The sequence below is a fragment of the Ursus maritimus genome, unplaced genomic scaffold (genome assembly GCF_017311325.1).
Source record: "Ursus maritimus isolate PB19 unplaced genomic scaffold, ASM1731132v1 scaffold_16, whole genome shotgun sequence".
In the NCBI taxonomy this organism is placed as follows: Eukaryota; Metazoa; Chordata; class Mammalia; order Carnivora; family Ursidae; genus Ursus; species Ursus maritimus.
Genome location: NW_024424008.1, coordinates 46,663,415 through 46,689,713, shown reverse-complemented (window position 1 = coordinate 46,689,713; position 26,299 = coordinate 46,663,415). Strand labels below are relative to the sequence as shown.

The 26,299-nt window shown below is 44.9% G+C and overlaps 1 protein-coding gene across 1 annotated transcript in view; it reads left to right on the top strand.

Annotated features, from left to right (window-relative positions):
• SORL1 (sortilin related receptor 1) overlaps positions 1-26,299 on the top strand; it is a 154,159-nt gene that overhangs the window by 40,894 nt on the left and 86,966 nt on the right. The window contains exons 7-13 of the mRNA XM_008690173.2: positions 4,251-4,352; positions 5,391-5,560; positions 10,536-10,728; positions 12,998-13,115; positions 13,313-13,379; positions 14,167-14,173; positions 23,080-23,168. Coding sequence (XP_008688395.2) covers positions 4,251-4,352; positions 5,391-5,560; positions 10,536-10,728; positions 12,998-13,115; positions 13,313-13,379; positions 14,167-14,173; positions 23,080-23,168 — 746 coding nt within the window. The remainder of the gene's footprint in view (positions 1-4,250; positions 4,353-5,390; positions 5,561-10,535; positions 10,729-12,997; positions 13,116-13,312; positions 13,380-14,166; positions 14,174-23,079; positions 23,169-26,299) is intronic.

Genomic DNA, 26,299 nt, shown 5'->3' with positions numbered 1-26,299 from the left:
TTGGGGTTTTATTTAATTTTTCGAATTCTGAAAAAGTTGACTTTGAGAATTTTTGTCAGTGTTCTTGTTGCTTTTCGGATGAGTGGATTTCCAGAGTTCCTTCCTCTGCCGTTCTTGACGTGCTTCCAATGAATACTAACTTTGTGAGGCTTTTTATTATAGATGTTTTCAAATCTACATAAAGGCACAGTTTCTACTGATAGGACCGCCACAGGTGCCCTCATTCAGCCTCAGTATTATTTACATTTGCTAATCTCTTTTTTTGGCTATATACCCACTAGTTATTTTTTTTGTGGAATATTTTATTTTGTGTTTTTTATTATTATTTTTTAAGTAGGCTCCACACCCAGCATGGACCTCGATGCAGGGCTCGATCTCACGACCCTGAGATCAAGACCTGAGCTGAGATCAAGAGGAGGATGTTTAGCTGACTGAACTACTGAGGTGCCCTTTCTTGGAATATTTTGAAGCAAGTCATAAATACATATGTGTAAAATATATATAAGATGTTATCTATAAATATTTTATATTTGTGGACGACGATGTTTTGCTGATCCCTTGTCACTGTTTCAGAGGAAAAGGTGGCCGTGAATGCTAGAGCCCCTTCTGAACCGTGTCCTTGTCCACCGTGTGCCTTGGGGTCCCTCATTCTCTGGCCACTGTTCTCTGTGAAACGAGCTCACTGTGACATCCTGTGGCCTTCACTTGGCAAGAATGTGTCATTTATTTAGTTCCTCTCGACTCTTTCCTCCTTGACCTCTCATTTCCTTTGATATAATCTCAAACGTACATGTAAGTGCACGTTCTGAAATTCAGATTATTCAGATACTTACATCAATGTGTTTTTCCTTATCGGAATGAAAGCCCCAAATGAAACAAAGATCTTATCCTACATTTTCAGACCCTAGAATACTGGCATGACGTGAAGCATTGAAATACCTCCTGGATGCTGGTCAAAGTATTTGTGCTGGGAGCTGTATTAACTGGGATAGCTTTTCAGGAAGGCTATTTCTTCCGTCAAAAATGGAAAATTTGACCTAGGGGTTTTAAGAATGGCATCCTACAGATATTCTTGTGTAGTTCTGATGAAGGTAATATATACAGGTATATTCATTGAAGAGTGCTTCTGGAAATCATGTCCATGCCCATGAGCTGTTAAATGAAAGATGCCTAAGAGACTCTATTAATGAAGAAGGTTGAATTGCACAAGAATATTTCTATCACGATCTGCATTGTGTGTGGAAAATAAAAGTGCATGTATCAAACTGACATTGTGTTCAATTACTGGTAACAGTAGAAATAAAAAGTGGCTTAATGAATACAGAAACTTATTTTTCCCTCCTCAGTGCTGCCTGGAGGTAGGCAATGTAGGGCTGGTATGTTGGTGTCCTGGTGTTATTGGGGGCCCAGGCATCTCTCTGTTCCACCAACCTAACTAATGGTTTCCATTCTCTTTGTTCCCTCTTGGTCCAGGACATCTGTACTAGCCTTTGAGTCTTTACAGGAGTTAGAAAGAGTAAGGACAGATAGGCCAAAATAGGACCCCTTCCCACTGATTAGGTCCCTTTCCCTTTCTTTCTTTCTTTCTTTCTTTCTTTCTTTCTTTCTTTCTTTCTTTCTTTCTTTCTTTCTTAAGATTTTATTTATTTATTTGAGAGACAGAGAGAGATCACGAGCAGGGGGAGGGTCAGAGGGAGAGGGAGAAGCAGACTCCCCGCTAAGCAGGGAGCCTGATGCAGGGCTCGATCCCATGATCATGACCTGAGCTGAAGGCAGACGCTTAACCGACTGAGCCACCCAGGCTCCCCTGATTAAGTCCATTTAAGCAGCCTTCCTAGAAACCCAACACATCACTTAGGTTTACACGTATTGCTTAATACTCAGTGACATGGCCACACGTAGTTATGCAGAAGGAAGAGAACCCCAGTGGTTTATTTGGGGTGGCAGTCAAAGTCCTGTTGCTAAGGAGGAAGGAGTAATGGATATTGGGTAAGTGTAGTGACCTAAGTCTGCACTAGATGAGTACGCTCAGGGGTGATGGCACAGGACACTTCTGAAAGGCCCCACGAGAGCCAGGTCCCTGTTACTCCCTCGGGAGTAGGGCAGGAGGAGCGAGTGGAGGGTAGGGAGCCGAGCATCCGCATTTTCCCTTACACCCATCTGTACAGTCGGACGTTACTTTCTCGTGAGCATGTTTTATAATCGTGGTAAAGAGAAACTCACCCACCACAAGAATCCATGGTTTCTTAAGGAAAGTATTAGGGGCTTATGATACAGCTATCGGACAGTGCACAGTGTGCCGCAGTTTAACTGTTAATCCGTTTCTTATTGGCAAGAAAGTATTACAGTAACTCCTTAGGGGCGAGCCTGAATTGTCCGGGCTTAGGAATTATTGTCCCAGAAGGAAAGGAGAGGGATGTGTTTTGAGGTTTCTTTTTTTTTGTTTTGTTTTGTTTTTGTTTTTTGGTTTGTTTGGAGTTTCTTACGACCTCTGTACTCTGTGACTTTTGCATCTGTGGAGGAAGACTGGCCTTGGTATGAATTCTCAATTCTTGTGCCAACCGACAGCACTTGTTAAGAATGCTTAACTAATTATGGCCCCCGTGTCGCTGAGGAAGGTGGCTCCTTTCTAAGGTTTAACCACAGTGGGAAGTAGTGAAAAAGTATAAAGTATCAAAGTGGGTGTTTCACGGACATCTGTTTATTCATGTATATTTATAGGGATTTATAGAGGGTAACTTACACGGATCCTCTGACCTTTATAAATAGCTATAAAATTTTATTGTCTTAAGGAGGGCTTTTGGGATCTATGCCTAACAGTTTTGCTGGGCACTGTTTTCTCATCCAGGTAATATGTTTTGCATTTTTAATAGATCCATCGTTTCCTGTGGCCCCATATTGAGTACAAGCTCTTACCATGGTTTTCCGTGTGCCATTTTGGAAAGGCAGTCTTTTGGACCTCCCTACCTGGCTTCTTTTAAACAGACCACTTTTGACCATTTGTTTGAATGTGTGTGTGTGTGTGTGTGTGTGTGTATTTACTGCTCAGATGAATCAAGAGTAATTTCACGTCCATCAGCTCGCTCTTCACGGAGTGTTTATTGGGCATATATTAGCGTAGGGGATTCAGTTGTATTATAGTTAAGAGAAATTGGTATGTTTCTTACTTCATAGGAATTTAAAACCTATAGTAAACAGTAGCAACATGGTCAAGGATAAATGAAGCCAAATGAACCCCTTCTGGCTGGCGATCCCAATATTCTGATCAGCTTAACAGTCCCGTGTGTGATTATGTCCACGTGACGGCATTTGTCCCTTTCTGTCTGGAGAGATGTGCACCATTTGACTTCAGTTCGCAGTCCCATACTTTCACAGCTGGAAAAACCCACACTGAGCCTTTACGGTGGTTCTTATCCTTTTTTTGAAGCATTGACCCTTTTGGGGATCTGCTAAGGGTTGTGTACCCTCCCTAGCAGGGTGAATGGGGGCATCTATCCACCTGTGTATTTACAGGGGGCCTGGACCCTTGAAACCCATCGACAGAGAAGTCCCAAGCCTAATCAGCTTCTGAGTTTTATAGATGAATACATTGAGACCTAGAGAGGCTTAGTGACTTCCCGAGGTGGTACAGCCAGCTTTAGTCTAGTGCTTTTGTACACATTTTCGAGATTCCAGCTGTGCTCTAGTATCTCTAAAACATAACGTGACGGGGCCCACATCATGTGCGATGCCCTATGCCCTCCCGAAGAAAATAGATTCCAGCAAAAACGTTCATCAGTGAGAAGTATTCAAAGGTCGCAAGAGAATCAGTGAAAATTCCCTCAGCTCTTTGTGTTAAAGCCCTTGAATTCGAGTATCCTTGTAACCTGAAAATAGGAAGGAAAGAACAAGGGACTGGGTTTTATACGCGCGGTGTGTGGCTGACCTCGCCCTGGGCACGTTTGGGGGCGGCCCGGTCAAATGTCCATCCCCCTCCCACACCCAGCTTCAGCCGCAGTCCTGTTTGTCCTCTGTCCTCATCTGGTGTTCGGGAGTGTCTAACACCTGTTGCAGACCAGGTGTCCGGGATCAAGCGAGTGCAGCCCGAGCTGCGGAGCGAGCACGGACGTCGCAAAAATGTGCATTTGCGATCACCCTGTGTTTCATGTTTTGGGTAGAAGTGGAGGGGGTCTGACACTTTCCTTTTTCACTTGTTTGGAGTGGCTGTAATGTGGCACCATTAACTTTTTTCCCCTCCTCTTCCTTGGCAGCATCTCTGGGGCATTCCACAGCCATCTTCTGTCCAGCTCTGGGTCTCCTTTGGCAGGAAGCCCATGCGAGCAGCCCAGTTTGTCACAAGACATCCTATTAATGTGAGTGCGGTCCGCTTGGGGGTGGAAAGAAGTGTTATTGCCCGCGTGCAGGGGTTAGGGGCAGGGTGTTGCAGGTCCATCCTTCTGGGTAGATAGATCTTTAACGGAGGCTCCCTGAAGTCACTTTCTAGATAGGTCCCTAGAGAGAACCATTGTGCTTTGGGCATCTTGGTCTGTTTTTTTTTCCCTCTTCACTGTTCAAAGTGCAGCTGGACGGGAGCCTTAATTTGCTTTACACGGAGACGGATGGGCAGAGAGGTTTGGGACCAGAGTCAGTGGGCTCAGGGGGTCAGTACTGAAGGAATGGGGAGCTGGTGACCGTGAGTTGTTTGTTCAGGACCTGCTCTGTTGCTTACAGTAGTCAGCTAGCTTGCAAAAGGGGTTAAGAGCTGGGTCCCACCCTTTTAGAAACATACAGGTTGCAGACACAGAGGACTGAGCAGAGGAAGAAACCATATATAGTCAAATGCCTGGCTGCTTTTGCATGTTTGATAACGTAGAGATCAATAGGAAGGATCCTGGCGGGCTGGGGTCATCAGAGAAGCGCCCACAGGCAAGAGGTGGCATTTGAAGGCCTTGCCACTAGCAGTGGGTGTGGTGGAGGATTGGGAGCTCAGGTGGGGAACATTCTCGTCCGTTCTTTGCTTTGTACGGCTTCCAGCTTCCTTTAGTATCTTAGAGGAAATGAAAGGGAATGCACATTAGTGTATATTATACTTGGTACTAACGATAGACCTCATGGGAAAAAGAAGGAGATATTATGGACTAAACTGAAGATTTTAGGTTTATGGAGTTTGGTAGCCCCCTTTTGGGCCGCATTTGCCAGGAAGCGGCTTGTTCCAGCTACACGGTGGCCTTAGCTCCTCCAAAGAGAAAGTTGGCCAAGTTTTACCAGGATTTGGGAAGCTGTCTGTGGGCTCCGGGCCCATACCTGTCACTGGGACATTTGGAAATCATTATATCAGTGTGCGTAGGGAAACCCCACTGCACAAGTGTGTTTTTTGACTTGTGTACGTTTTTCGACTTTTGATTCCAAAGGAATATTACATCGCAGATGCGTCCGAGGACCAGGTGTTCGTGTGCGTCAGTCACAGTAACAACCGCACCAACTTATACATCTCGGAGGCCGAGGGGCTGAAGTTCTCCCTGTCCTTGGAGAACGTGCTCTATTACAGCCCAGGAGGGGCGGGCGGCGACACGCTGGTGAGGTAAGGAACCCAGGGGTCCCTCGCCCACTGTCTCACGTCAGCATCACCCGCACCCTCAGGCTGGGCGCTCTTCAGCCTTAGCTGTGCGTTTGGGTTCCACTGGCGAGTTGCCAGACACCCCGCTGTCTGGAGTGTGGTTTACCCAGTTTGGGGTGGGGCTGGGCTCCGAAGGTTTTGCAAAGCCCTCCAGGTGGTTTGGATGTGAGGCTTAGCACGGCGCTCCGGGTGACCTTTAGCGTCACAGCCCCGGTGTCAGCCACTCCCTGGGTTCCTTCTCTTCGGTTGTCTGGCTCTGTGGTCTCTGAGCCAGTGGGACAAGGCACTTGGAAATTGTCAGTTCAGGGCAAGCTGGCGTGGGGGGCGTCCTGGGGGTCTTGTCTCCAAGTGCCTCAGGTGCATTGGCATTTTTTTTTTTTCTTATTGTAATTGCAGATACTGCTCTGTGGGTGTCTGTGCAAAGACACCAGTGTTATCCATCCTTAACAGGACATCCTGTGTTGGAGTTGTTTTGTTGTAATGGACGTTCTGTGGGCTGCACAGGAGTCCGGGGTTCGGAAGGGGTGAATAGCCCGTGACCCTTGAGGGCCAGGAGGGCATTTATTCTCATTGTCTTCTGTGAGGCGTCTGACTGTGGTGAGACTCACTCTCTGCTCTCGGCAGGAGCCGTCTGCTGGAGCTGGCTGGTGGGCAGCAAGGTCTGGCTCCGAGGCCATGACCACCAGGTCACGGGGCGTGGCATTGCCATCCACGGTCCCTCGTCATGCTGGTGACTGATTCAGTCACCAGCGCTTTCAACAAGGACGCTGCCGCTCTGGGCCAGCTCTCGTTCCAGGCACAGCGATGAGATAATGTGTCCAGCCATGAAAAGTCAAAACAGGGTCCCTGTTCCGTGGAGCTTTTGTTCTCACTGGGGGAAGACAGAACATAAACAGATGTGTAATGTGCCTGGTGGTGGTGAGTGCTGGGAAGCAGAGGGAACCAAGTTCAGAGGACAGGGCATTAGGAGCGTGTTACTTCGTACAAGTTGGTCATGGAAGGCTGTTGTAGGATGGAGATATTTCAGCAGGTGCCTGCCTGAGTTACGTGAAGGAGGGATGCCTGGGGAAGGGCACTGCAGGCAGAGGGAACAGCATGCTTGGAGGCTCTGAGGTTAGACTGTTGGTTTATTTTAGGAGCAGCGAGGAGGCCAGCGTGGACCCAACAGCTAGAGGAGGAGGGAGAGAACCCAAGAGACAGGATCTGAGAGAGCGGGGCTCCGATTGTATAAGGCCTTCAAGGGCATGGAAGGAACTTACTTTTTTTTCTTCTAAGTGGAATATGGAGGGTTTTGACCAGAAGACAGATATCATCTGATTTAACCTGTTAAATTTTTTTTTTAACCATTGAAAAAATCGTGACCTGCATGATACAAAGGAAAGCACATGACACATAAATGGACGTTGTTATGGGTCATTTCAGACGAACGCTCAGGTGACCTATGATTTAAAGACGCCATCGTCAATGCTGTGTGCAAAGTAGACTCGCAGAGAGGAGCGAGAGGGGGAGCAGGAAGCCTGGCTGTGGGAGTGTGATGGAAATGCAGGCCCGTGGGGATTGCTGTTGCCTGGGCCCAGGGCAGCAGTGGTAAAGATGATGGAAATGGGCAAATTCTGATGGTTTGCTGGTAGATTTGCTGCTTGGCTGTGGAGAGTCAAGGGCCCACAGCTGCTTGGGCTGAACAGCTGGCAGCGTGACGGCCGTGGGCTGAGTCAGGGAGTCGGGGAGGGCTGGGTGAGGAGCAGGTGTCAAGGGAAGAGCAGGACCTCGGGTTTGGACTTTACCAGGACCTGAGGGGAGAACTTTCTGCCTGGTGTCTGACAGTGCTTTTCCACGCCCTGTTTTGGTGCTTTTGGAAGTATGTCCTATTTTATGGCTTACTTTTTTTTCCACTCCCAGTATAGACTCAAGAGTTATTTATTATTCAGTGCGTGTTAATTTGTTGTAAACAATTCCTACCATGGTTCAGCCTCAGGTTTTTCTGGTTTGGCCAGTGGCAGCCTCTTTGGGCTGGCTCCTGCGTCCTTTTCATTTTTTTTTTTTTCCAAGTAATTTATTGATGTCAAATTCACAGAACATTAGCTTGACCATTGTAAAGTGAACAACTCGGTGGCATTTAGGGCATTCACAGTGTTGTGCAACTTTAGCTTTCATCTAATTCCAAAACATTTTCACTTCCCCGAAAGAAACCCCTTGCCTCTAAGCAGTTTCTGGCCCCCGTCTCCCCTCCCCACCACGCCCCCCCCCAACCCCTGGCAGCCACTAATCTCCTTTCTGTTTCCACGGATTTATCTTCTCTGGATATTCTGTGTAAACAGAATCACAGCATAATATGTGACCTTTGGGTCTGGCCTCTTGCACCTTGCATAATGTGTTCAGGGTTGGTCCACAGGAAGCCTGTGTTAGTGCCTCATTCCTTTTTATGGGTGAATAATGTTCTCCTTACTTTTTTAATAATCAAAATCGTGAGCCATGATTCCTCAAGCCTTTCTGATTTTTTTTCCCCCACGTTTGAGAGCCTCTGGCTATGGAGCGGCTAAATCACAGCTTGCCAAAGGTTTCCGTACCCTCCGCGTTTGTTGGGTGTTTGGGGTGGGTATCTCGTGACAGGGCAGGGCTGGAGCCAGAACACCCCAGGAAGTAGTAAGCCCAGTTAGGTGACCATGTGGCCCTCTCATAGATGCCCACGGCCCTTCCTCTGGTCACAAAGGTCGACCCCTGCCCTGCCTGAGTGTACAATCCAGTTAGGAAACTGGAAATAGATTTATGTCTATGTTCACAGACCCGCGTAGGCTCAGCCTGCTTGTTTTCTTCAGACTTCATGTCAGGGACTGGAGATCTTCACAGGGGCTCGTCTGAGTGAACTTTTGTCACCTGCTTTTGCATCGCAGCAAGATGAAATAGGATAAGGGGGAATTAGCAGATTACGAGGGCAGGCTGATTTGGGACAAAAACAACAACACAGCACTTCTGTGGTATTCGGAATGAGTTGTTCTTTGAACTCGATAGGAAAGGGTGGTGCCAAGCAACCGGTCCTAATTTGCTTAGAGGACCGGAGAAAGAATTCCTAACAGGGGTGTGGGGGTGCCCCTGGCACTGGGGAGATGTGCCGAATAGAAATCTCATGGAAAGTGGTGTCTGGATGGAGGACCAGGTGTGGAGACATGTCAGGCCCGGCGGGGCATCTGAGGAGGACAGCTACCAGGCTACGTGGGGCGAGGTGGGCTTGGGTTCTGCAGGAGGGTGGCCCGGGGGCCCTGGGGAGCAGGGGACAAGTGCTGTTGTGAGGGCCAGTGAGAGGAAATGTAAGAAAAATGGATGAAGAGAGGGTCCTTAGGATGAGGTGAATTGTCACAGGGCCACAGGGGAGCTGACAGGATAGTCTGGGGAGCATGTGAGGCACAGAGGACAAGTTTCTGGAACTTTGGAACTGAAAGACAAAATCCAGGAGAGTGACCACAGGGAAGAAGCAGAGCTCGTCTTGGTGAGAGAAAGCCAGACCCTCCCGCATGTTTGAAGGAAGCCGTCAAACCTGATGGTGGCAGCTTCATGATGATGGGATCCAACGCAGGATTGCTGAGGTGAACAGAGGGCAGGTGGATGATAGACCTTCAACCGATTTCTAAGGACGTGACTGAAAAATAACTCCAGTAGACCTAAGGAAACCACATGCCAGAAAATTTGGTCTCAGCACCAGTATCTTATTTAGGATTTTGGTCAGTCTCTCAGTCTGAAGTAGCTTTGTTAGTGCTTTTTAAAAAATTTCCTTTTCTGCCTCAGAGCTTGTAGTGTGCTTCTTTCTGTCTGAGGAGACAGAACACTCCTCCAGCTCAAGATTTGTACAGCAGATAATGGAAAAAAGCAGTTTTATGATTTTTTTTAATTAAAAAATTTTTTTTTTTTACAAAGCCCAGTGGCTCAGAACCCTTCTAAATAAAAAGGACGCACGTCCAGTTTTAGAAGCCATGTGTGAACTCTGGTTAGCACTTCTCAGAGATCCGTTCCATTTGTAATGTGTGGACCATTTCTGGGCAAAACTGCTTCCCAGTGAAGTCAGTATCCCAGCATAGTAGTTAAGGCCCTGGGAGGGGCTTATTTGCTGTGCCACTGTTAACAAGTATAATCTCAAGCTTCTAGAACCATCCTCGCTCTCTCTCCTCTTCCCTTGGCTGGGCATTCTGTTCTGCTTTCTGAGAGGAACCTTATGGGCTGCGGTCTGATCAGGGAGCTGGATAATGAGTCGTGAGCGCATGGACAGTGGCCGGAGAACCCTTCGCGCTGTGTTCCTGTGGCTTGTAAGCCCCAGTGCTTTGATTAGCGTTTGGCAAGCCTGGCTTACCGTTTCCTGTCTGTTGAGGCTCCCTGGAGGATTTGGGGTGAATGCGTCAGTGAAGAGATAGCTGTGACTCTGTCATCAGCTCCGTGTGTTGTAGTCAGCATTCTGAACTCCCTGCGAGGGGTTATTGATCCGATCCTCATCTTGGCCTTCAACGTAAACCACAATCACGCTTAAGAAAAAAAAAAGTGAAGCCTCTTCATCTGTGAAAGGGAATGGAAGACTGATTTGTGTGATAATATGGGTGAACCTTGAAAATGTGATGCTGTGGGAGAGGAACCATATAAAAGGCCTGTTTCCATGTATATGAAGTACCCAGAATGGGCAAATCCGTAGCAACTGAAAACTCGGTGGTGGTTGGCCAGGGCCTGGGGTGGGCAGGGGAAAGGGCGAATGACTGCCGGTGGGTACAGGGTTTCTTCTTGAGATGAGGAACACGTTCTGGAACGAGATCGTGATGCTGGTACAACACAACATTGGGAATGTGCTCAATGCCACCAAATCCTGTACTTTCCAACAGTTAAATTTTACTTTATTTACAATAAAAACATACCAAGAAAATATTGGCTTAGGTTCACAGCTATTTATTTTCTCTTACTGTAGGTATTTTGCAAATGAGCCGTTCGCTGACTTCCACCGCGTGGAAGGGTTGCAAGGAGTCTACATTGCTACTCTGATTAACGGTTCTATGAATGAGGAGAACATGAGATCAGTCATCACCTTTGACAAAGGGGGTACCTGGGAGTTCCTTCAGGCTCCAGCCTTCACAGGATATGGAGAAAAAATCAACTGTGAGGTAGAGATGCTTTCACTTTGTTTGGGTTTTTCATACAAATTTTTACCTGTCGTGCTACCCTTGACGGTTCCCAAACTCAGCACCAGGGCACCTAAGGGTGCTGCAGGGAACTCCCAGGGGTGCTCTGGGATGTTTTAAATTTTTGAGGGAAACACAAGATACTTGATATTTATTGGTCATCATGGGAAGTACCATCTTGAGTTTAGTTCCTAGTTTCAACATGAGTTCATGCTGAACTTCTTTGGAAGGCATCCTGTCTTTGTGAAGCTGGATTTCCTAGCAGTTGAGGAGATGAAAATCAAGTGAGAAAATCAGGGTGGAACGGGAATTGACAGTGGTGGGATCTAATATGATTCTAAACTTTGAGAAGGTTCGTGGCACCCAGCAGGTGCACACATCCCGTATTAAATAATTGTGGTTATTGAAGAGTGAAATACAAATTTTGTTTTCTCTCCTTCTCTTTTTCTGTGTGTGTGTATATATATACACACACACACACACATATATATCTACATGTGCACATATGCTATTATTTTGAACTGCTGCTAAGTTATTAGGACATGTCTACTTATTAAGTTGTTTTGTCTTAACCTTGTAAAACAATACATGTTGGTAGTTCTTCTGGCTTGAAGCTGTTATAAAAAATTTATGGGGATACTAATTGTGCTGCGAAGCAAGAAAGTTTGGGAAACTCTGATGTAAGTTTTTTATTTCTGTGGCAATATATATATTTTTTAATGTCTTCCCGAATGTAATTTAGGATTCTCCAATTTTCCCGATCTCTGGCTCCATCTGAAAAGCTGAGAATACTAAAATGTATTATTTGGCCTCAGTAAGTGTTCCCACTTGCCTCAGCCGCTCTGTTCCTATCCCTCAGAAGAACATTCTGTGAATTCAGTTCCTTGGTTTTATATGAGACCCCACACCTCCCTTTTTGCCTCACCTAAGGGATCTGGGGTATATAAGGTGGGTAGGCAGAAGGAACTCCGAAAAAATCAAGCAGTAGTAAATCTGGGGAAAACTGCAGCATTTAGTTAGACAATTACCTGATCTTTTGGATTTTTGAATTTTGTCTGTCCATGATGTGGACACTGGGAAAATGTTTTTTGGAGACTCTTGCTGTCCGTGACTTCTTGATTACTCTTCCCTATTTGTCAACAGGTGTTGCCTTAGTACAAGTCTGACTTGGGAAGAGGCAGGTTATAAGGAGATAAACACAAATACATAGGTGCCGCTTGATCCTGGAGTGGCTGTGAGATTTTTGGAAGCTGTGCATGAGCCTGTGTGGATGGGGGTGGCCTGCCTTTTTGGGTGTGAACTGTACAACGTCTGGTGAGCTTTTAGTTTCTACCTGTGATTTAACGTGGTGAAAGAACAGATTAGTTGGCAAATCTTTCTTTGAGACCCAACCTAATTTGCTCCAGTTTTCATTTGCGAAACTGCGATGCTAGCAAGATGGACATTTGCTAGAGAGAGCCTTCCACTATAAAAGTAAGGAAACGTAGCAAAACCAGGTCGGTTTTTACCTGTCACCTAAGCACACGGAGTTACCCTGTCTAGACCACCCGACGAGGCTGAGTCCCATTTGACAATCACATTCTGGGCCAGAGAATCAGGCATGACCACCCAGCAAACAGCGCTGTTTGCAGAACTCTTAAAATCCGAACGCAAGTGGCAGAGGCCGGTTTGAATGACTTGTGGACACGGCAGAGTTGGTGCTTTGTACAAATGCTGACTACTTTACAATCTGTTTTAATGTGGCTTCTTGGTGTTTCTGTCTCATACGGGGTACATCTGGGAGCTTATCAGTGAGACTTGACGACTTCTGACTCTTGGTTTTTCCTCTGACGGCATTGCTTACATCGTATTTGAAATAGATCTCTACGGACTTAAAAGATAAGTCCCACGACATCATTTCGTTTCTCTTTCGCGCCGAGTCACGTGAGAGTATCTGGGTAAAAGGAAGGAGGGATAGCTTTCCATCTGCTTGAGTGGACCCTGATTTCTGAGTGCTCTTCTCTGAGTCTCAGGAGGAATTTTTTGACTCGTATTTTTCTCTTTTCTGCAGCGAGAGGCATTTATGTGGTTCCGATAATCATATCCCCCCGGGAGGCCGTGGGGGACAGCTGGGCCTTGAGTCTGGGTTCCTTTGGGCCAGATTTCCTTTCTGTGTGTGTGTGGCCGCAGTCTGCACCCAGGCCGCAGCGTTTGGGGGGAGCTGGAGGGATCCTGCCACGTGCTGACAGTGTCTGGAACTTGTGTCCCGTAGCTCGCCCAGGGCTGCTCCCTCCACCTGGCCCAGCGGCTCAGTCAGCTGCTCAGCCTCCAGCTCCGGAGGATGCCCATCCTGTCCAAGGAGTCCGCGCCTGGGCTCATCATCGCCACTGGTAAGTCCGTGATGCTTGTCCCCCCGCTTCGGGGCTACGCTCTTCGGTTGTGCGCAGCCGAGTGCGCGGTGACCACCGACCTCAGCCGTAACCACGGCTGTTTGTGGTTTTGAATTTAGTTCAGAATTTCTGGTTGGGCAAGGTGAGTATCTGACCTCTTCTTGAAATGAAAAGTAATGACTCCTCTTGCATCTTAGGTTCGGTGGGAAAGAACTTGGCAAGCAAGACGAACGTGTACATCTCTAGCAGTGCGGGAGCCCGGTGGTGTCGGAGAACGTGGTCGTGCCTCCCCATTTCAGGAACACGTGTGGCCTGTGTTGAGGCCAGTGGCGCCAAGTGTGGCTATAAAATTAAAGAAAGGTACCCAAAGCCACACGTGAGCGTCAGCTGGACTGATTTTGTGTTCGCACCTTGTAACGTGGGCTCACGATGTTGCCAAAAATATTCCTTTGAATCAAAACCAGACCTTCTCTCTCCCCCCCCCACGACTGTAAATTTAACCGAATGCTCCAGGAGGACAAAGCAATGTCTCCTTGCTTCACTTCTTTAGCCCTAGAACCTCGCAGGGCCTGGCGTGGCGTGGCGGCTGTGTAACTGTTTGCAGAATCTGTCAGCAAATGACCGCGTGGTCGTACTGGTATCTGTGTGAAACTGGCCGTTCACTGTTGTGTCGTAATGAAATGGAAGTCAAGCCTCTCCTCAGGGTGCTGGGCCGGCCCTTCCATTTCACTCCATGCCATGAAGGAAGACGGTTTTTGCCTTAAGCCTGCGGAGCTGCTTGGGTCCTTAGGCACTGCTGATACCAGTTCTGAGAGTGGAGCTAGTTCTGTGCTCCCTGAACGCTCATTAGGCCTTGGACCTTAGAGAACTGCCAAACTTGTTTAAAAAAAATGCTTTCATCAGCCTCCCATGACTTACGAAGGCCAAGGGAAGTACATCTGGTCTCATTCTGTGGGCGTTGGTTTTAGGGGTGCTCCGCTGCATGTGCGGGGAGCCACCTGGAGAACTCAGCAGATCACGGGAGAAGAATTTAATTGAGCACCTTTTGGAGGCGGAGTGTGATGTCAGGAAGGATGTGGTTCTCAGAAGAGCCAGCCAGCCTCATGGTGCTGCTTTTTTTTTTTTTTTTTTTTTTTTTTTAAGGATTTTTAAGTTTATTTACTGGTCAGAGAGAGAGAGAGACAGAGCACAAGCAGGAGGAGTGGCAGGCAGAGGGAGAAGCAGGCTCTCCTCGGAGCAAGGAGCTTGATGCAGGGCTCCATTCCAGAACCCTGGGATCATGACCTGAACCCAAGGCAGCCGCTTAACTGACGGAGCCACCCAGGTGCCCGTCATGGTGCTTCCTATTGGGAACGCAGTGTATACACATTTATATTTAATATGTAATGTGTAAAGCATTAATAATACCCAACATTTGTTTGGCTCTGTGCAGTTGACAGAGACCTATCACATATCTTATCTCCTGTGAGGTAGGGCTTCCCGTCCCTCAGGCTGAGGGATCTGGGAGCCAGACATTATGTGTGTGTGCCTACATTAAGAACTGGCCAGTATGGTGGAGACCATAATTACATATTCAGATGAAAGATGTTGTTAAGGCCCTACGGTAGTCAAAAAGGGTGAACAGTTTGGAGTTTGGGGGGCATCCTTGCTCTGCCCCCATGGGCAGGATTAAGCAGCTGCTTTTCTCTTCATTGGAGCCGGACATTCCTTTTGAAATTGGGTGTTCTCTCCTCAGCAGATAGGCGTGTGGTTTGTTTGGACCTTCTGATGTCGGTGTAATCTGGGATTTGAACATCTGCAAGTGATTTCCTTCTGGGGAGAAAGCAGGGTCTTGTTCCTCCGCCAGTGAAGTGGTATCGTCTGGCCGATACTGGGGCAGCTGTCCGTGCCTCCTGCCAGGCCTGCTTCACGCCTGCCAAGAAGCAGCCATTGCACAAGGGACCTTATTTTTGGAAAGAGCAGGGAGCTAAGTAGGGGAGGAGAAGGTCGAGACCGTGTCTGTGCGAGTGGGCGTGTGAGTCCCCTTGGGCAGCAGCGTTCACGTTGAGAGGGACAGCCTGCGGCGTGAGGGGCACAGGCAGGGGAAGGGTGAGGTAGGATGCGGTGGACAGAGGCTGTCTAGAAAATCAGTGACTAGAATTCTGGTTCCCCTTCCGCTACTAATGAGTTGTGCAAATTCTCCGCTCCTGAGTTCCTTTTCTGCGCTTGTCTTCCTTAACAACTTTATGAGACACCTGCCTATTTAAAGTGTACAGTTTGATCGGAATTGGTCACCATCGCTACACCGTCACCAACACCACAATGAAGACAACAAGCATTTCCACCACTCCCAAAAGCCTCTTCGTTCCCCCTTGTAATCCATCCTTCTCTTTACCTCGTCTCTGCCAGATGATTAGTTAGCATTTTCTAGAATTTTATATAAATGGACTCATAATACACCATCTTTTTGCCGGGCCTCTGGCACTCATCATGGCTTTGAGGTTCATTTGTGCTGTTTCCTGTATCCGTGGTTCTCTTCCATTTTACTGTTGATTAGTATCCCCTTGTAGGGATATTCTGGACTTTGTTTATCCTTTTATCTGTTGATGGGCATTCCAGTTTTTGCTGATTGTAAGTATAGCTATTATAAATACTTAATTACGTGCTTTTTTTTTTTTTTTTTTAGATATATATTTTTAATTCTTTTGGGTAGATACCTCAGAATGGAATGACTGGGCAGCTTGGTGGGTCTATGTTTCACTTTTTTTAAGGAATGACCAAATTGTTTTCCAAAGTGGATGTATCATTTTACATTTCTACCAGCGGTGTCTGAGAGTTCTAATAGCTTCAGGTCCACACCAACACTTGGTATGGCCAGTCCTTTTAATTTTAGACATTTTAATGAGCACACATGATAGCTCGTTACGGTTTTAATTGGCATTTCCTTGGTGACTAATGGTGTTGAGCTTCTTTTCATGTGCCCATTGGCCATTTAGAAATCATCTTGTGAAGTGTCTGTTCAAATCTTGTACTTATTTTATTTATTTATTTATTCATTTATTTATTTATTTTTTAAAGATTTTATTTATTTATTTGACAGAGATAGAGACAGCCAGCGAGAGAGGGAACACAAGCAGGGGGAGTGGGAGAGGAAGAAGCAGGCTCATAGCGGAGGAGCCTGATGTGGGACTCGATCCCATAACACCGAGATCACACCCTGAGCTGAAGGCAGACGCTTAACCGCTGTGCCACCCAGGCGCCCCAAATCTTGTACTTATTTTAAAAAATTGAATTGTTTGCCTTACTGAGCTGTAAGAGGTTTTTTGAAAAATGTATTCTGAAGTTAAGTCTTTTGTTTGATATATGTATCATGAGTATTTTCCCTAGTCTGTGGCTTGCTTTTTAAAAATTTTGTTAATGGTGTCTTTCAAAGAGCAAATGTGGTAAATTTTGCGGAAGTCTGATTTATCAGGATTTTTCTTCTGTTTTATGCTCTTTGTTGTTCTAAGAAATGTTTGTCCCTCCCCAGATTGCAAAAATTTACCCCCAAGTTTCATAGTGTAAGGCTGTGGGTTAGGGTTATGATCCATTTTGAGTTCATTTTTATATCTGGTGTGATGGAAGGGTTGATACTCATTTTTCCATGTGGAGATGCAATGATCCAGCCCCACTTACTGCAAAAGACTTCTTTCCCCCCTTGAATTGACTGCGTGCCTGTTTGAAAATGAGTTGGCCATATATGCATGGATGTATTTCAGGACTTTCTATTCTGCTGCATGCATCTGAATGTCTGTCTTTTCACCTGTACCAAACTGTCTTGATTATGGGAGACTTAACGGTAAGTGTTGGGATCAAGTAGGTAAGTCTCCCAACATTGTTCTTCTTCTTCTTCTTTTTTTTAAGATTTACTTATTTATTTTAGAGGGAGGGAGAGCGAGAGCGAGCGAGTGGGGGAGAGGGGCAGAAAGAGAGGGAGAGAGAGTCCATGGAGACTCTGAACTAAGCCTGGAGCCCAACCTGGGGCTCGATCTCATGACCCTGAGGTCACGACCTGAGCTGAAACCAAGAGTCGTTTGCTTAACCGACGAGCCACCTAGGCGCCCCCTGAGTTTGTTCTTCTTAATAATTTCTTTGACTGTTCCAGATCCTTTGTGTATCCACAACATTTTAGAATCAGCTTGTCAATTTCTACAACACCTGCTGGGATTTTGACTGGGATTGCATTGAATTTTAGATGAATTTGGGGGAAATTGACATCTTAGCACTACTGAGTCTTCTGATCCACGAATGTAGTATATTTCTTCATTTCCTTTTAAATCTCACTGAGTGATGTGTTTTAGATTTCAGTGTGGAGGCCTTGTATCTATCTTTTGTTAGTTTTATTCCTAGGTATTTTTAAAATTTTTCAGTATTATTGTAAATGGAATTTTCTTTCAAGTTTACTTTCCAATTTTTGCTATAGTATGTAAGAATACAGTTGATTTTTACCTATTAACCTGTATTCTGCAACTCTGCTAAAATAATTCAGTAATGTTTGTAGATTCTATGTAAAAGATCATGTCATCTGCAAATAGGGACCCGTTTTATTTCTTCCTTTCTGATCTTTATGTCTTTTCTTTCTTTTCCTCTCTTCCTTTTCTTCCCTTCCCTAATATGTAATAATATAGCACTATGTAATATGGTATATAATTTTTTAAAAACCCCTCTTTTCCTTTACTCTCAGAATACTTTTGATACCAAATGCTGGGGGAGGTTCCCCTCACAGTGAGCAATTCTCCAGTTCTCTGGACGCCAACCGGATGTCCTGTATTTCAGTCATGACACTAGTAGCTAGCTGGAGTTAGCACAGACCGCACAGGTCAGGGGCTCAGTCTCATAAGACTGCCGCACCCCACACTTCACACACTCACTGCAAGTTCCAGGTTGTCACCCATACTTCTGACTATAAATAGGAGGTTCCCATGACCCCCTTCTTGGGTCCAGTAATTTGCTAGACTAGCGGCAGAACTCAGGGAGATATTTACTTACACCCACTGGTATATTATAAAGGATATTATAAAGGCTGCACCTGGGTGAAGGTCTGGAAGGATCCTGAGCACGGGAGCTTATGTCCCCATGGCATTGAGATGTGCTAACCTCCCAGCACGTGGATGTGTTCACCAACTTGGGAGCTCTTTGAATCTTGCAGTTTAGGGATTTTTTTTTTTTTTTTCATGGAGGTTTCATCACAAAGGCATGATTGATTATTAGCTCCCTCTCCAGCCCCTGTCCTTTCCTCAGTGGAGAAGGCAGGGCTGGAAGTTTGAAGCTTCTAATCATGCTTTGTCTTTCTGGTGACCAGTCCCCGCACTGTCCAGGAGTCCACCAAGAGTTGCCTCATTACAACAGAAGACTCTCCTATCATGCTGGAAGTTCTCGGGGTTATAGGCGCTTCTGTGTAAGACCCATGTCACCCGATCAGTCAGGAGATTGCAAGGGTTTTAGGAGCTCTGACCAGGAGCTGGGAACAAAGACCAAAATACATATTTCTTCTCATAACATACCATCACGTAGGTAATACCGTATGTTACATTGATTGATTCTTTTTTTATTTTTAAAAATTATTTATTTATTTATTTTTTAAAGATTTTATTTATTTATTTGACAGAGAGAGAGACAGCCAGCGAGAGAGGGAACACAAGTAGCGGGAGTGGGAGAGGAAGAAGCAGGCTCCCAGTGGAGCAGGGAGCCCAATGCAGGGCCCGATCCCAGGTCCCTGGGATCATGCCCTGAGCTGAAGGCAGACGCTTAACGACTGAGCCACCCAGGCGCCCCTACATTGATTGATTCTTGATGGTTATATGAACCTTGAATTACCGGGTCAAACCCTATTTAATTATGATATCATTATCCTTTCTACGCAAGGTTAGGTTTGAGTGGCTAAGTTTGTTAAAGATTTTTACATTATTCACGAGAGATATTGGTCTGGTTTGTTTTGTTTTGTTTTGGGGGGGTGATGTCTTTTTCAAGTTTTGGTGTTAGGGTAGGGCTGGTGTCATTGAACAAGTTGAGCAGTGATTCCTCTTTTGTGTAAAAGTGGGGTGATTTTTCTTTCTTGAGTAACTCACCAGTGAGACTATCTGAACCTGGAGTCTTCTTTTTGGGAATGTTTTGGTTAGAAATTCAGTTTCTCTGGCAGATAGAGAACTGTTTAGATTTTCTACTACTTGTGTCAGTTTTGGTGAGTTTCATTGGAGTTATTGAATTTGTTGGCTTAGAATGACTCAAGGTATTTCCTTCTTTTTTTTTTTTTAACATCTGTAGGGTCTGTGGTGATTACCTGTTTTCATTCCTGATATTGAGGATTTGTGGGGTTTTTCCTGTTTTGCCTAATAGTTTAGTTAGTGGTTTGTCAATATTATTGATCTTTTCAAAGAACATGCTTTTGGCTCTGTCTGTTTGGTTTGTGTTCTATTTTGTTGATTTCTGCTCTTAAGTATTATCTTTTCCTTTTGTTATTTGGATTTAATTAGCTTTTCTTTTTGTAGCTTTTTTAAAGGTATAACTTCAGGTCATTGATTTTAGATGGTTGTTTTTTTTTTTTTTTTTTCGCTAACATAAGCATTTAAACCTGTGAAGTTTTCTTCTAAATACAGCTTTGGCTATTGTCACAAATTTAGAGATGTTGTACTTTTTGCCATTCAGTTCAGAATATTTCTTAATGTCCCTCTTTAAAGTTGAGATGTAATTCACATACCATAAAATTCACCACTTTAAAGTGTACAGTTTGGTGTTTTTTGCTATATTCCCAAGTGATGTGATGTGTAACCGTCACCACTCTCTTAATTCCAGAACATTTTTATTACTTCAGAATGTCCCTTTTGCTTTGTGTCTTTGGTAAGTTATTTAGAAAAGGGTTGTTTAGTTTTCAAATATTTGAAATTTCCCTAGATATCTTACTATGTTTGATTTCTAATTTAATTGCCTTGTAGTCCGAGAATATACTTTGTAGGGTTTTGAGCCCTTTACATTTATTGGGACTTGCTTTGGAATCCAGTATGCGGCCCATCTTGAATACATCATATGCATTAGGAAGGAATGTGTATTCTGCTGTTGTTGGATTTTAGTGTTAGTTATATGAAGGTGTTATTTATATGAAGGTGGTCGACATCCTGCTGTTCAGATCTTCTGTGTTCTTACTGATTTTTTTTTTTTGACTAGTTCTAGTAATTGCTAAGTGAACGGTGGTAAGATCCCCAACGACGTGGAATTGCCAAGTTTTTCTTTAAATCCTGTCAATTTTAGCTTTATGTATTTTGAGACTCTGTGATTCAGTACATGCACATTTTATAATGATCTTTTCTGTTCCTGCCCCTTTTATTGTTATGAAATATCCCTCTTTATCTATGGTGATAATCTTTGTCTTGAACTCTATTTTACCTAGTATCGAAATAATTGTTCCAAACTTTTTTCGTTTACTGTTTCAATAGTATATCTTTTACCATCTCTTTACTTTCTGCCCACTGGTGTCCATATTTGTACTGTTTCTTACAGGGAGCATATAGGAGGGTCTTGCTTTTTTATTCATTCTGCAAGGCTTTGCTTTTTAACGGAAATGCTTAGACCATTAACATTTAACATAATTACTGATATGGTTGGATTTATCCAAGATTTTATGTATGTGTGTATGATCTTTATTTTTTATTCCTCTGTTCTTCCTCTACTGACTTTTCTATATTATTTAGATGGTTTCGGTATTCTGCTTTTATTTAGGTATTGTCTTTTGATTATATTTCTTTCAGTGGTTGCTCTAAGGATTGCAACATGTGTAATCGTTCACAGTCTTTTTTAAATTAATATTGCTCTTAATAGAATGTTAACACTCCATATAAAATTTAGAAACCTTACATCCATGTAAGTCCCTTTACTCTCTCCCTAACCTTTCTGTTATTGCTGCCCTGTGTATCCCAGTGAAATACATTAAAAAACCTACAAGACAGTGTTTTTGCTTTTGTTTTGCTTTACATCATTATATCAGTTTTAAAGAATTTAAGGGGAAAGAAGCAAACTTTTATATTTACCCAGCTATTTCTTTTGCCCTTCTTTCATTCCTGAGACTCCCTGTGTCCCCCTGGTAAGTTTCCCTATAGCCTGATAGAATTCCTTAGCATTTTTTGTCGAGCAGATGTACTGTTAATGCATTTTCTTGGTTTTCCCTAATTTCTCTTTATTTCACCTTCATTCCTGGAAGATATGTTTGTTGGATATAGAATCCTGGTTTGATGGTGATTTTCTCTCAGAACTTTAAAGATGTGCGACAGTCGTCTTGCCTCTCCGGTTTGTGATGAGAAATCTACAGTCATTTCAGCCATCACCGTCCTGCACGCAATCCGTCATTTTGTTGAAAGGCTTCAAGATCTTTTTCCTTATCTTTGGTTTTCAGCAGTTTTGCTGTGATGTATCTAGGTGTGGTTTTGTTTGCGTTTATCCTGTTTGGGTCGGCTGATCTTGAGTCTACATCAATGTATGTCTTTCACCAAATTTGGGAAATTTTCAGCCGCTATTTCTTCAAAAAAAAAAAAAAAATTTTTTTTTTTCCCCTGCTCTGGTCCCTTTTTCCTATTCTTCTTGGACTCAAGTTACACACACTAGACCTTTCAGTATTATCCTCCCAGTCTTTGGGGCTTTTTTCCCCTTTTTTATTCTTTTTTGTGTGTGTTCTTTAGAATGGGTAATTTCTACTGTTCCATATTTATCACGAGGTTCACAAGTTCCTCTGTTATTTCCATTCTGTTGTTGACCTCATTAGTGAATCTCTTACTTCACATGTTATATTTTTCTGTTCTAAAATTCTTCTCTTAAAAAGTAGCTTCCACTTCGCTGGGAAGAATTCTTGTCTTTTGTTCATTTCAGGTGTGTTTTCCTTTACCCCATGAGGCACAGTTATGATCGCTGTTTTCAAGTCTTTGGTAATTCCAGCATTTGAACTGTCTTGGGGTTGGTACCTGTTGATTGCCTTTTCCCTTGAGAATTGGGCACGTTTTATTGACCTGTGTGTGTGTTGAGTAATTATGGGTTGTATCCGGGACATGTGAATGACATGCGTGGCATACAGTCTAGTGGAGGATGTGGATGTTTTTGTTATAGCGTGCAGTGAACCTGCTTAGATTCAGACCGTGGGTTCCTTCCTGCATTCCGAGGGTGGCAGGGCAAATCTCCATTGCATTCGATAGACCTTCGCTGTGCTGATTTCAGTCTGTTCCACACATGTGTAGTTTAGGGGTTGGGGTGAGGCTTGTGGGAGTTCATACACACAGTTAGAGGATTGACTTGTTTGATACTCTCCCTTCTGTGAATTCATCCACATTCTCCCCAGCCTGCAGAGGCTTCATTTCCTGATTCCATATGCAGAAACGGTTTCTGTTGACGGTGTAGCCATCCACCTGGGACTGAGGTGTTCCAGGACTGGGACTTTCCCTCGGAGGCAAAGCCATCCCAGGAAACCCCAACCTTGTGGTGGCTCCTCAGGCACAGGCCGCCTGACTTTCTTTCCTTTTCAGCATCCTTGGGCAGTTCTTTTTTACATTTCGTTTAACGTTTTTACTTGTAATTGGCAGGAAGGATGGACTGTCGTGGGTTTATACGATCATGGTAGAACTCAAACTTCAGGTGGTTAAATTGTAATCTCTGGTGGGTGAGAGTCAGAGATTGGGGCTGGACTCCTACCCCTGCTGTTTACGGTCAGCCACTTTATAATACGAACCTCGTTTCTTCATTTGGGGAAAAAAATGGGGCTATGAGAAGTTGCTGTCCCATCCCCACGGTTGTGTGGAGCAACTGAGGGAATGGATGTGAATGTGGGAACTGAAAAATTGTGTTCACGTGGTTGGCATCACTGCCATGTGCGTATGTTGTGTGTCTGGGCGTGTGTGTGCCCCTGGGGTGTGCATGGTTTCTGCCCAGTCACTCCAGGGCAGTGGCATCAGCACTGGCTTTTCCTCTTCAGGCACTTCCTGGACCTCACTACTATACTTGGGGAGATCATGGCGGCATCATCATGGCCATCGCCCAGGGCATGGAAACCAATGAGCTGAAGTAAGTGTCTCTGATGAAACTTGTTCTCTTAACATCACGCTGCTCTCCCAGAAATGTAAGTCTGTGAGTAGACGTGGATTGTCTCTCCATAGCCCTAGATCGTTGACAGCAAATCACTGTTGACCTCAGCATATTATTTAAACTTTCCTTATCTATAGGAGTAATACTCTGTCCTTCCTCTCTCAAGGGGCTATTACAAATGATCCAATTTTATTGATCTGGCAAAGTACAGCTCTATATAAATATAAATTGAGGATGACTAAAAAATTAACTAGAGACTTCAACATGTCTATCTTTGCTTTGTGTGTGACATGGAAGGAGTGATAAGAACAGTGAATAATAATAAATAATAATAATACCTGAGTAATAATTTCAGAATGTGTCCTACTTGGTAACCAATCGGCTTTTGCTGTTGACACATTTGGTTTGGGGATTCATACAAACAGATCTGGAAGGGACCTTTGGGGTTAACTGCTTCGTTTTACAAATGAGAAAATAGACTCAGCAAGGTAAAGTAACTTGTTAGTTTACTAACGTTTGTTAGTGACGTTAAATTACATTCTGTACTCTGCAAATGTATTGCTCTGAAAAGCAAAAATGTCAAGAGTCTGTAACCTCTGCTTGCTCAAGTCTGATGTTATCAGGACCAGTTCTTTGATTATTTTTGTCTGAGTTAGGGCCAAAGTTAATTTTGTTAACGGTAGGTCGGGGCAGACCGGCTCTCCCTTCTCCCCTTATTTGCGCTGAACTCATGAGATGTGTTCCTGAAGGAGGTGGGGAGGCCTCAGTGATCATCTTGTTTAATGCGAAGAAGAAAGCCTTCTCTTCCTTTGCTCCTTTTAGAAACAGGGCCAGCAGCAAGAGAGAGGTGGGCGGTTTGAAAAAAGAGATCCTAGCATCTGGTTTCTCCCGTGGTGAATTTGACCTGCGCCGAGTAGGCTGGCTTTGCGGAAGGAAGCAAACACGGGCATCTGGCTGCTCTTGGCCCTGCGTGCTGCTGGTCAGCTGCTGCTTTAGAGCCAAGAGTCGGAAGCAAGTCCTGTTTGTACACAGCACTGTATCCACATTCCCGTTGGTGTTTGCTCAGATGAGGACAGTCACCAAGCACTGTGCTTCCCACATCTCTACTGCCGTTTATTTATTTATTCATTAATTTATCAAATCCCATCTCACACGTTTAGCAAGCACACATTGTGCTGGGGAGTGCATATCTAAAGATAAAGAGGATCTCTCCCCTCCCTCGTCAGGATCCCATCCTCCAGGGGTAAGATACACAAGTAAACAGTGGGACGGTGGGGACTCGGCTGTGTGAGAACGACAGCAGGGGACACAGTTCGGCTTCCTGGGCAGCATACATGTCACTGTTACGAGGCAGTTCCGATCGTAGATCCATTTCTGAGGTTCCCTGTTCAACTTCTCTGCAGATAGCATTTGCATTCCAAGCCAGCTCCCCTGAAGTAGTTAGCATGATTCTAGTCCTCTGACACCATCTGTCGGTGCATATGTGCTCAGGGAACGCAGCGTCATTGCTGCGCTAGCTGGAGCAAAACACGACCGGGAAAATAAACCTGATGCCAGAAAAATCACTGTGCCCTCCCCAGACGCTTAAAAATGACTGCAGGGTTTGTGGACTTGAGGGATTATGGGCACTGTAGCCCCCTTTTATTTCTGCAGGTTATTTGGAGGTATCTCTGTGTATGGTTCAAATAAAGCATTTGCAAATGGGAGGATATGTTCCGGCCTCCTGTTGACAGGTGCATGTGTCCCAAATATCAGTCAGAGCTTGGCCTAAATCTGTGTAGCCACCTGGCATTTACTCAGTAGGCTGCTCTCAGAGATTTTTTTTTGCTGCTTCTCCTGCTACTCTGCTTTTGACCTGTTGCTGTGTGCTATCAGCTTCATCAGAAGACAAGCAGGAAATAATACTGTAGTTAGTTCATAGCCTCAGACCACACCGGTGACTTACTGCGATAGCCGAGCATGAGTGGAGAAAGGATTTCTGTTGCTGGGGTGGGGCTTTGGGCCCCTTCAAGTCTGATTTCCCCGACCATGGTGATGTCTGTCCTGGAGTCTCATAGCATTTATTAGCGGGCTCATTAATTGGGCATCGATCACATATGGACTTCTTTCAGTAGTTTCCTTTTCATTATATGCCCGAATTCTGCAACTCATTAGCACGGCCTTTTGACCAGTATTTCTATTCTGTACAGGCTAGCAGGCACTTCGTAAATGTTTGATTGGTCAATAAATAGGTCATGCACACTTAGTCTTCCAAGATTGCTTATTTCTTTACTGATTTATAAAACCAGAAGGGGCATGGTAATGTGGCAGGTGCATGGCTCGGAAGGGACCACTCCCACCATCCTCTATGTAAATAAGAATTTCTGGAGCTCAAGTAGGGATGGGGGTCCCCCAGAGGCAGCAGGGCAGGCCCAATCCACCTTCCTCTGTTTTCTCATGAGGAAATGATGTGACTTGTCAGCAGGTAGGGCCCAAGCTGGAAGTTGAGCAGATTTCTGTTAGACATCATCTCAGGTCAATGGCACAAACATTTGTTGAACACGGGCAATGAACCAGACATTGTTCTAGGTACCGAGCGTGCAAAGGTGAGTGAGGCATCCATCAGGGACTGCCCGTGCTCCCTGTGGCTCTGTTATGTTTCTGAGCCAGCTGGAGAGAGAGGCCAGGGGAAGGGCTTACTCTGACCCAGAGCCTTAGGGAAGAAAGCCATGCGGGGTAAAACATCAGGAACTCTCGTAAGAGTTTTAGTGGGGACAGAGGTTGGAACATTGCTTAAAGTAGGAGTGAGGTTTTTGTTTTGTTTCGTTTCGGGTGTTGTTCTTCTACATTATTCATGTCTTTCGTTCCCTGATTAGCCCAGATAATGAAGAGTTGACTGTTATTTGTCTCAGCTTCTGCCTTGACTCTCCACTGAGCCTGTTACCTTTGTTACTGCTAATTGAAATTGAGAGCAAGAAGTGGAACGCTTTGTTTTGCTCCTGTGTCTACATGTCTGAAATGAGTAAATAAGAACCCGTTCTGGGGATTCACATACTCGTTCAGTCAGCGCGCCGTCACGGTCAACCTGCTCAGGGGATACAGATTTTTCTTGTGCATAATCCCCGTGTCCT